Here is a 12,113-nt window from a genome sequence, read left to right as displayed (position 1 = left end):
AGCTCTTCTGATAGTGGATTAGGTTACAAATTTAGAACCAATAAGAGTAACCTTGAAAAACACAAATGTTGCTGTGACCATCCATCGAGGCACGGTCATTCAAAAATTAAAATTGGTGAATTTGGAAAACTAGAGGAAAACTTCATCATGCGAAAATGAATTACATTGCCACCAAAAGTTACATTAGATAAGAAAAGGCCAAAACACAAGAATGAATTTAAGTTAATTAAAAGGCAATAACATAGCACTTACCGTGAGAGACCGGGGACTCAAGCATGCTACCCTACTTTCGCATAGTCCAAGTGAGGATCTCTTCTGTAAGTGCGTCCACCCGCTGAGGTGAACGGAATTCAAAGACGCGATCAAATTGCCTCACACACACACGGAGCCCAAAACCGGAAATCATGCGATTACAAGGTAACCAATGAAAACACGGATTTTCCCTAGACCTCCGTATTCACCAATTAAAAATGTTAATATACTGGCCGATAGACATAGATCTTATTGTGACCAATACAAATGCTACATTTTTGATGATAAAGTTTTTTACAAGTTCTTGAACATTTCAATTGCGACACAAAAGTTTCCATCAGCGGAAACCGCACGTGCGGTATAGGCTGGCTCAAAAATAAAGACCCTTTTAAATTTTTCAAACACATTTCAAAATTACAATTCTTGATGTACAGAATATGAAATGATAATATAATTTAGTTCAGCAATTCTTCATCTTCATACCCATCAGTTACAATAATTTAAAAAAATAACTTTCATTGTATTCCTCAGTAATGTCTTTGTCGAGAGTCCACAAAACCTTATTCTAATTAACATTTTCTAATTCACATGAATTCTCAAAACAAATTTTATAATAAAATAATTAACAAAGCTTTATTCCATCTGCTCAGTACTATACAATAATTGTCATGCATATCTAAACATTACAATGTGTTATTAGGGGACTAGTTTCGACCCTGGGTGTGGGTCATCATTAGCCTAAACAAGGTACACTTTTATTTATTAAAATTATAAAATTCTTTTATTTACAACCATCTATTCAATACATTACAATATACTCATAGAATGATGGTAAAATCATCAAGTGTCTTATATAATGGGACATGTTTCGTTCGCATGTGAACATCATCAGCCGTTAATGCACAAAGACTAGGTCAGGGCCCTGAGCTTAAAAATGATCAAAATAGTATAGTATCCTTATAATCAAAAGAGTAACCATGTCATAATAAAAAAGTGAATAATATAACATTAGACTTAGATGTAACAAAATATGTGCAAGATAAAAACGGGTATTTGCCGTGGAATGCATAACGATGGCAATCTGTGAAATTAAAAACAATCATGGGGTTGTCAAAGTATGACAATAGGTATTATGGACATTAAAATATACATCAATGTGTGAAGCATGGATTAATTATTATTGTGAGGATGGAATTCCTTCGAATTATATAAAAACAAGAATTAAAATAGAGTTCATTGAATTATTGCGAGTCCAAGTTGAACCAGTCAAAAAGCCATAACAACAAACAAACTAAGGTTGATGTATAACATGAACTCCAATAGTTACAAATTCCATAGGAGAGACAATCTCGATGCCAGAAATAAAGTAAAAGTTAAACGGGTCAATGTTCACGCGCTAGCAATAACGTAACGTAGAACACCAAATAATGGACTCATTAAAGAGTAACGAAGATTTTGAATATAGGGAGAGTTCTAGCAATCTAACGAAGAAAAAGAAAAAGAGTACTCACCTTGCGCGGCAATATGATCGGCTTGACCGGTAGTGTGCAACTGGAATAAGCATATGTTGGGAATGGCAAGGAAAGCAGGAGGGGAAGAGGTTGGTAAGGGGAGGAGCAACCAGGTGGAGCGGGTAGCGTTGGGTAAGGTGAGTACTCTTTTTTCTTTTTCTTCGTTTTCCTCCCTTTCTTTTCTTTTTCTTTAAAGAACTTTGCGTTTATTTTAATTATCTATTCTCATAATCAGTTTCCATTGGTTCCATCTTGGATTGGGAATTTCACCTCTCATCATATGTAGAACTCCTTATACTATAAGAAGTTGCTTATATTCAGCCTGTATACATTTTCTGAATCATAAAACACTGGACTTTAGATAGATACCCTCTGTGACAATGTTGTACATAACATATATTCAGTATTTTGACAGAAGATGTAATTGAATGATAGAATTCACTAGAAGCATCTGGACTTTATATTCAGACCAGCATTTTATACTTTTTTCATTATGCAATTTTAATGTATATGCAAAGTGTAATATTTCAACCATTATTGTAAAAACTGATGTGGTCCTGTATTTATAGTCTCATTGCAATATCTGTAAACTTGGACATTTCACTATCTATTGATCAGTACCACGATATAATTTTATCTCACATAACATTTCATGCATTTGACCATTTTATATGCACATTATCACGTTATACATATAGCTCATTTTATTAATTTTATTAATTCACAACAAAATATTGTTCTGGGATATCGACAAATAAAAGTGTACCTTATTTAGGCTGATGATGACCCACACAGGGTCAAAAATAGTCTACTAATAACACATTGTAATGTATACATAGGCATTACAATTATTGTATAGGATTGAGTAGGTGGAATAAAACTTTGTTAATTAAATTATATGTAATCTTAATTCAATACGGAACCAAAAATGAAATTCATAACCTTAGAAAATTTTACAATCTCAAAATGACGATGACTTTGTCCTTAGTATCTTTTCATGATGACCATTCACCCACAGGTCACAGACAGCACTATGAGATGTAATAATCTTGTAGGTGGTCGGGCAACCCCGCGCTCCCCTAGGCACCTTCTGCTTGTTGTCATAGCTAGTTGCAGTTTGTCACTTCCACACCATGTTAAGGATGCTATTTTACATCTCGAATAAGTGGAGGCTATTACTTCTCTGATACATTTCTGGTTCGTCTCTTTTAGTTCAAGTTCAATTTTGACGAATTTCAGTTCAGCTTCACATTGATTAAGATTGGTTTTTACTTCACTCAATATATCTTTGTTAAAGTCAAGCAAGCTCTTCTTTTTGATGAAAAAGTATGCACAGATTTTCTTCATTATATGCTTGTTTCATGCACAGTTTTCAGGTTCTATCATACTTTTTAACTACAAAAAATACAATTAGAATTCAGAGCACTATCATCACAATACACCTGCTGGCTGACATCTGCCTCCATTAAGTGTGCTCTCAGTTAAAGTGTGATTTTGCAGGTGTATTCTCTGAGAATCTGTAGAAAACTTGAGTTGCTAGGTATATGAAGTTTCAAAGTATGCTAGAGAAAATTTTTGCAGAGTTGTGAAGTGCCAATCAAGGAAATTAATTATTTTCAACATGGGAAAAACAGCAGCAAGGCCAGAATGATGAACAAGCCAGCAGACACAGTTGCTATGCAGGCAAACCTAGCAGACACCGTGCTGCAGGAGGTAAAGGTTGCCCTGCAGTCGTAGGACATTCTTTCAGCAATCATTGCCACGATAATGGAGAGTATCACTAAAGCTGTGGTAGAGCAGGTTAAAGACTGGCTTGACTTTAACAAAGATATATTGAGTGAAGTAAAAACCAATCTTAATCAATGTGAGGCTGAACTGAAATTCGTCAAAACTGAACTTGAACTGTAACAGATGAACTAGAAATGTATCAGAGATGTAATAGCCTCCACTTATTCGGTGTGCCTGAGAAATTTCAGAAAAACACCGACCAGCTTGTTATCAAGGTGTGCAGGGATAAATTGGGATTGAACTTGGCACTCTCGACAAAGATCGAACCCACTGAGTATGCAGAAGAGACTTTAAAAAGTGCCAGAAGTTGATCTATAATAGTCAAGTTTATTAGTTATAGGAAGCGAGAAGTTTTCAGGAGCCATTGGAAGCTAGCTGGCAGTGCGGTCACAATCAGAGAGAAATTTGGTATACTAAAGGCCGCGATAAATACAGAATCTACAAGTGCTGGACAATGGATTGACATATTGTTGTCAAACCAAGGAACAACAAACACCAAGTGACTGCAAAGAAAGAACTCGTAGAACTTACAGAACTCCGTTAACATTCAAATTAGCATGAAATTTTCTTAATATTTTTATATTCAGAACATTCTCAGAACTTACTAGCAGAGCACAGTCTATTAAGATAACTAGATTTAAGTTGGTTATTATAAATAATATACTATTTCAGTGAATTTAACACATAGTCAGTCAGTACTTATATAAATTTAATTTTTTATTTCTAATATATAGCTATGTATGCCGGCCCCATACTATAGGAGTAGCATGCCTGCCTCTCACTTTTTGTCAAACGCTATCCCTTAGCGGGATGTTACAGGGAGTCCTTCCCGACTCCAGTCGGTGTGATCTTCATCTTTACAGTCGGATGCCAAGACATGACGCAATATGTCTGCTCTCAGCCAAGTCCAATGGCAGACAGATACCGCTTCAAGTAAGCGACTGCACGAACATTTGAACCGGCCAAAATACGCACACTCTCGCAGAAGAGTTTGCACACGAGACGAGTACGCCTATTCATTACCAGATGGCATGAGACTCCACAACAAGTCACATGCAGCAGATACTAGCCACTATTGAATTGGTCGCTCACAATTAATACATGAGCAAGTTATTCCACCTTTATGCGAGTGGAAAGAAATGGAGTCCATGTCCAAATACATTAGAAATACAATAAATGTAGATATGCCGTCCAGACACATAAATTGAATACAGCAGTTTATCAGTGAAAGTTCCAATGATTATGTTCGTGGAGCCTCCGTGGCTCAGATGGCAGTGCGTCAGCCTCTCACTGCTCGATACCATGGTTCAAATCCTGGTTGCTCCATATGAGATTTTTGCTAGACAAAGCGGAGGCGGGACAGGTTTTTCTCCAGGTACTCTGGTATTCCCTGTGATCTTCATTCCAGCAACACTCTCCATTATCATTTCATAGCATTTATCAGTCATTAACATTCACCTTGGGAGTGGCAACCCCATTGTACTAATAGCCTATATCTGTTTCATTCATTACATCCCTGACCCAGTCAAAGACTAGAAAACAGGCTGTAGGTTTTCATTCATTTTCAATTATGTTCATAACGTAGTTCCATTAAACTATGATGTTGTTTACATGGACACAGGTATGATCCTACAAAATCAACTACAACGAGGATCTCTTCATTTTGAGCACCTTCCTGTTTTTATTCCCACCTATTTATATCAGCTATCATTCTCACTATTTTCATGTCTATTCATGTTGGATTACAGTAGATATTGACTACAATTTTTAGGCACAAATGAAAAGTGTGCACAGAGTCCTGATTGAAAACAGTCTATTATGGACTTAAAATAAATTTCATTTTGGATCCATATTGACCTAGTAACTAGGTAGAACCAATATACTAGTTTTTCAACTTATATAACTATTATGGACTGTTCAACAAATAAACAATCCAATTATCTACACCTTTGCTTTCAAGCTGTTTCATTTTTATTAGTTTTAATATTGAACGTATAAATACATCATTACATCCTCTTATACAGTACTTATTTGGTTTTCCAGGTATTAATGACCTTTCTAGTAAATTAGTACCTGCAGACAAGAAGTCTCAGAAGAAAGTATTAGTTTCATCTGACGTTCTAACATCTCTTAAACAAGATATAGCAGTGAAGGAGGAAGCTATTGTTATTTTGAAAGACAAGGTAAGTATAAAGGAAAACATGCAAATGATGTATGAGGACCAATATCATTTCATATTAAAATGTCAGTTTGGAGACTTTGAAATGGTTAATATAATTTGTGGTGCATAAAGTTAAGGATGATAGTTGAATCTTTTAAAGCAGTATGCTTAATACGACACATTGGTTATTCAATCTGGTATAAACTACACCATTGCATTCTGGGGTTTTGTAGCTACAGTACCGTACATGCTATATTCAGAAGATTGTGGATTTAAACCTCATCACTTGCAGCTCTGAAGATAGTTTTCTGTAAGTTTTTGCTTTCATACCTTAATTACTACGGCCAGTGTCACCAACAAACTGTTACAGAGGTGGAGCGGACAAGAGGAGAGGGACCAATAGGAAAGGGAAACATAGAGCACAGGATAGGAAGAGGGAGGTGGAACAGGGTAGTGAGAGGGAGAAAAGGGAGGACGAAGTGAGTTCTGCAGGCGTCAGGAAAATTAAGGGAGGCCAGGAGTGGGGGGGATCTAATGAGGGTGGAGTTGAGGCTCTCATCATGGGTGATGCAGTTGTCAGGCATGTGGAGAAAGTTGGTGGAGGATAGAGAATTAGGGTAGAATGTTATCCAAGAATTAGGTTAAGGCAGATGTTGAGGAAAGTGAAGGGAGGAGGGTGAGGAGTAGGTGGTAATTTTTCATGTTGGTACCAACAACGTAAAGCAAGCAGAGATTGGTACTAACAAAGTAGGAAATGTTTGGGATCTTGTTACAGCAGCACAGAAGAAGTTTAAGGAAGCAGAGATTGTTATCAGTGGGATAGTGTGTAGGAGGGATACTGAATGGAGGGTAATTGGGGATTTAAATGAGACTCGATGCCCACCAAAATAGTGCAGGTCTATATGCCTGTTAGTTCAGCAGATGATGAAATCAAAAGAATATATGAAGAGATAGAAGATGTAATGCAATATGTAAAAGGTGATAAGAATCTAATTGTGATGGGACTCTGGAATGCAGTGGTAAGCCAAGGAAGAGAAGGTAATGCAGTAGGAGAATTCGGATTGGGGCAAAATGAAATAGGAAGTCGACTGGTTGAATTCTGCACTGATCCTAGTTCGGTCTTTGCTAATACTTGGTTCAAACACCACAAACGACGGCTGTATATGTGGATGAGACCTGGAAACACTGGAAGGTATCAAATAGACTTCATTATGATTGGGCAGAGATTCAGAAATCAGGTGTTGGATTGCAAAACTTTCCCAGTAGCAGGCATGGACTCTAACCACAACTTGCTGGTGATGAAATGCCATTCGAAGTTGAAGAAATTGAAGAAAGTAAGGAATGCCAGGAGATGGGATCTAGACAAGTTGAAAGAAAAGAGTGTGAGGGACTGTTTCAAGGAACATGTTGCATGAAAACTAAATTGTAAGGCTGAAGGAAATGCAATAAAGGAAGAATGGCCATTCATGAATGAGGTATCTAGGGCTGCTGAAGAAATGTTGGGAAGAAAGGAAAGATCAACTAAGAATGAATGGATAACTCAGGACTAGACCTGATTGATGAACGATGAAAGTACAATAATACAAAAAATTAAGAGGGCAGAAAGGAATGCAGGCGATTAAAGAATGAAGTGGATAGGAAGTGCAGGAGAGCAAGCAAAGGTAGAAGCTGCATACAGGAAAATCGAGGAAACCTTTGGAGAAAGGAAAATTAGGTGTATTAATAGTAAGAGCTCAGATGGAAGACCACTTCTAGAAAAAGAAGCTAAGTCAGAAAGATGGCAGGAACATATCCAACAGTTGTATCAAGGTAAAGACATAATGATTTGGTTCTGGAACAAGAAGAGGCTGTTGATGCTGATGAAATGGGAGACCCAATTTTGAGGTCAGAATTTGACAGAGCTTTGAGAGACCTAAATAGGAACAAGGCACCTGGAATTGATGACATTCCCTCTGAATTACTTACTGCATTAGGAGAAACCAGCATGGCAAGGTTATTCCATTTAGTGTGAAAGATGTATGAGACAGGAGAAGTGCCATCTGATTTTCGGCAGAATGTTGTTATGCATATTCCCAAGAAGGCCGGTGCTGACAAGTGTGAAAACTACCACACCATTAGTTTAATGTCTCATGCCTACAAAATTTTAACACATTATTTACAGAAGAATGGAAGACAAGTTGAAACTGAGTTGGGAGAAAACCAATTTGGCTTCAGAAGAAATGTAGGAACACGTGAAGCAATCCTGACTTTACGGTCGATGTTAGAGGATCGAATTAAGAAGGACAAGTGCACATACATGGCATGTGTAGATCTTCAAAAAAGACTTTTGATAATGCTGATTGGACAAATCTATTTGAAGTTCTGAAGGTGATCGGGATCAGATACCGAGAACGAAGAATTATCTACAATCTGTATAAAAATCAGTCTGCATTGATAAGAATCGAGGGCTTTGAAAAAGAAGCAGCAATCCAGAAAGGAGTGAGGCAAGTTTGCAGTTTTTGGTCGGTCAGTCGGTCTTAAAATATAGCAAAAAAGAAAGAAAAAGAGTGTAACAAAGAAAGAGAATACTCTATACCATAGTATATCAATTGCAGTATATAGAACAGTTCATGTTTTATTATTGTATTAAACATTCCCATTCTCTTTGATATGGCTTCTTCTCAGACAACTTTCCTGATGAAATTAGGAAGTAAAGGGTGAAGAAACAGATGTAGAAGAATTAGGATTGATAAAGAGAGAGCCAGTCTGTGTTAAAACAGCAGTGCATGAAGCTGCATTGTCCTTGTCATTTTATGTTTTTGTGTTTATCCTTGTGTCCTGTCTTTGCCTCTCTCTCTCTCTCTCCTCATCGACCAGTCATTGTGTTTATGCTATTATTGATCCCTATCTATATTCCTATCTTTCCATATGACTAAATTTGTAAGCTAAAAATAATATTTTTGAAGATTTTATAGAAATTACTTTTTGATGCATCCATAACATGTTTTCTATTGTAATAAATATATTAAGGGAACTTTAATTTAATTTGAGTGTGATTTTGAATTTAGGTACTAACAAACTATAGGTATTGTTTACATACCTATCTATTTTTGAAATTTTTGTAGCCTGTTGAACCTTAGCCTAAGCATAACAATAATGATATACAAAATACTGTCATACAATCAACTGTTCGTATGTGACTGGAATCTGTTGAAATTTTATTGTTGTTGCTCAAGGAGGAACAGCAAGGTCCCTGTTGCTTCATTATTTGACAGGAGTGTTGTCATACCTTTGCTTAACTAGTGTTCATTTTGTAAGTTATAAATATTTTATTGCTTATATAACGTCACTTGTTTGTAGGTGAATCATTTGGAAAATTTAATTGAGTTAAAGAACCAAAGAATTCGTGACTTGACAACTCAGCTGGGGCGGTACCATCTCAACATGGAGCCTACTACTGCTAGTCCCCTTCCTCGACAATGCAGTTGTCCGCCTTAGTCTTCAAGAAGATCTTAAATATTCATGAATAAGGAATGTTCTGCTGAAGATATTGTATTGTGAATCTGTGAAAATTTAATTAATAATAAATTTTCTTACCTTATTTTCACTAGATTCATATGTTTTAACTGCAATGTGGCTTCTGCTTCTTGTGTTTTGTACTAGTTTTAACTCATTGAAGTCAGATGATGAGGCCTCTTCCTTCGACTTCAACTCAAATAAGGGGTCTCATCCGCCGAGCACATTTAGGCTTGTAGTTCGTCTACCCCTGCAATTAACTCGAATGTTTAAGGTTGTATGAATAGTTAACACTCCAGTGGTCGCGCGAAGGAAAGTCACGTCAGTGGTCGCGCGGATCACAATTGTGATCCAGTTTTCTTTGTGATATACGGCTATTCTGTACTATTTATTCACTGAATATGATTATGCATTGTGAAAAGAACTTTATTTTCTGTACAATATAATATAATTATGCATGCATATATAAAAAATACCTGAAAAATTACTGGACATTTTGATTTGTCTCACTTACTCCCTCCTTAATGTTTTTGAGGTACCTTACTGTCTGGTTCATTCAGCCATCGATTTATATACTCTTAGTCATCACAAATGAAGAATGGAGCAACAAGTAGATATTAGCACATGAACTGAGATTAGACACCATAATAAGAAAACAAACAAAGTCAAAATAAGTCACGCTAGTGGTCGCACGGATCACAGTTGTGATCCACAAGAATAAATTGTTCTATAACGCAATAACCATCAGTCAAGGTTAGCAGATTACTGCATTATCAGAGAGGGGATGGGGCACGAGGAAGGTACACAGATGCCCAAGGTCAACAATCATACCAAAAAACAGGAGCGAAAAAAACTAAACGGCTAGATCACTATTGTGATCCGCGCAACCACTGGAGTGTTAAGGAAAGTGGCTCTCTCACCCTCATGTTTGTTATTGCCTATACGGTTATCTATTGTTTACTTTAAGAATTAGCAACAATACTCCTTTAGGTCACATGCCTTTAATTTCACCATGGCAGAATATAGTAAATATGATTGCATTTAGAGTGTTCTTGGAAGAGTTTTTGATAGTGGGTCTGAAGTAAGCAAAAGTGCCAATGAAGAGATTGCTCTGATATTAATAATTTCAGTGAGGTTGACAACTTATTGTCCAAAAGTAGTAGTGAGATTACAGTTGATTTAGTTTAGCCACAATACAAATGTGCGAGAAAGGATGATAGTAACTGGGTATAGGTGACAGAGGAAAACAGTCCAATTGCTCATTCATTCACTGGAAATTGTGAGTTGTCTGAAATGCCTCTCAGTAAGTATCAGGATCATCCTCTATCAGAGCTTTCTGTGCATTCTTTAGATCACATGGACACTCTCTTTCCAGTAATGGCATGTGAAACAAATTATTACATTAGGAAGCAGTTGTTGGAATCCTATAGAAAAAAACCAAAATGGATAGATTATATTAAGTGGTTTGACAATAATGAGGATGTGATAAAGGCTTATTTAGCTCTCTGCATTCTAATGTCACAGGTTCAAAAGTCCTGTAATTGTACTGAAGCAGAGATATTTGCCTCTTCATGTCCTGGAGTGTTTTGAAGTTCATCACACCAAATCCTCATTGTGAAGCATCATTACTAATGATTACAAATTCTCTGCATGCTAACTTAAAAAATAACAGGAAAATGTTCCTAAAGTTTGATGATCTGTGGTAAGTTTTGTTCTGATGTGCACCATAGTGTAGTGCAGAACTTAAAACACATGGGTCAGTAAAAACAATTTCTGGGATAACTCAGTGGCTTTTAAAATATGTGGTGAGTGGGTTTCCCAGCTTCCTACCTTACGTCCTCGTTTCTTCTGGTCTTCTGTGTAGAAGCCCTAAGGAACTTCATCTCTGATGCCTGCAGTTTTGACGAGTCTTTCTTTGTGAGAGCACATGTTTATCATCCTGCCATGTGATCGTGTATGAAAAAGCTGCTGAACATAACTAATTTTGCTTTCTTTGGAATCTTATCATCCCAGAGGAGTGTCCTCACTTGTTGGTGCAGGAGGGAACTCTTTTTAAACCTGTTTGTGATCTCTCCTGTAACTATGTTGTCTCTGGAGACTATAGACTCCTTGAAGAATCTTGGCCTAATCATCGACAAAACTCTAAACTCGTCCGAACTTGCAACAAAACTCTGCCAGAAAACTTTGTACACATTACACTCATTTAAAAGGCTAGGAAGATTCTTGGCCTAATCATCGACAAAACTCTAACCTCGTCTGAACTTGCAACAAAACTCTGCCAGCAAACTTTGTACACATTACACTTTTAAAAGGCTAGGAGATCTTCTCCCATTTAAAACAAAGAAATTACTTATACAAAGTCTAATTCTACCCATTTTCGACTACAGAGATGTAATATACAACAGTTTAAACAGCACACTCCATACCAAAAACCAAAAAACAATGCTCATACAATGCATGTATCCACTTTATCTTCATCAAACCGAGACATTGCCATATCTCCCCTACCTCAATCAGTTATCTTGGCTATATTTAGAGGAGAGACAAAATCTGCACTCTCGTGTTCTATGGAGCGAAACACTGGTTTACTTGAGAGATATCCTTCAGTACCTATCATTCAGAAATAGTCACCAAACAAGATCATTAACGATAAAAGTAGAGATTTTAATTGAAAAAAGGCAAGTCTTGTACTGCATATCATCATCAATTAGGTATGTTAACTTTAGAATACCACCTTTTAATTTAAAACTTCACATTATTCTAATTGACAATAAAAGTAGAAATTTTAATTGAAAAAAAACTGGTTCAAGAGTAAGTTACAGGGTCATGACATGGAGCAGGGATGGATATCATAAACCGTAATAGATTATGTCATCACAAATGAAGAATGGAGCAAGCTAGTGACA

At 36.6% G+C, this 12,113-nt stretch overlaps 1 protein-coding gene across 3 annotated transcripts in view; it reads left to right on the top strand.

The window, feature by feature from the left end:
- Window positions 1–9,303, top strand: part of LOC136866304 (sperm flagellar protein 1) — a 63,967-nt gene extending 54,664 nt beyond the window's left edge. For all 3 annotated transcript variants that reach the window (XM_067143146.2, XM_067143145.1, XM_067143144.1), the window contains exons 4-5: window positions 5,595–5,734; window positions 9,052–9,303. In XM_067143146.2, the coding sequence (XP_066999247.1) occupies window positions 5,595–5,734; window positions 9,052–9,189 (278 nt within the window). In that variant the 3' untranslated portion in view covers window positions 9,190–9,303. The remainder of the gene's footprint in view (window positions 1–5,594; window positions 5,735–9,051) is intronic.
- Window positions 9,304–12,113: the final 2,810 nt, after the last annotated feature.

This window comes from Anabrus simplex, chromosome 3 (genome assembly GCF_040414725.1).
Source record: "Anabrus simplex isolate iqAnaSimp1 chromosome 3, ASM4041472v1, whole genome shotgun sequence".
Classification (NCBI taxonomy): Eukaryota; Metazoa; Arthropoda; class Insecta; order Orthoptera; family Tettigoniidae; genus Anabrus; species Anabrus simplex.
This window is presented reverse-complemented; position numbering and strand designations above follow the sequence as displayed.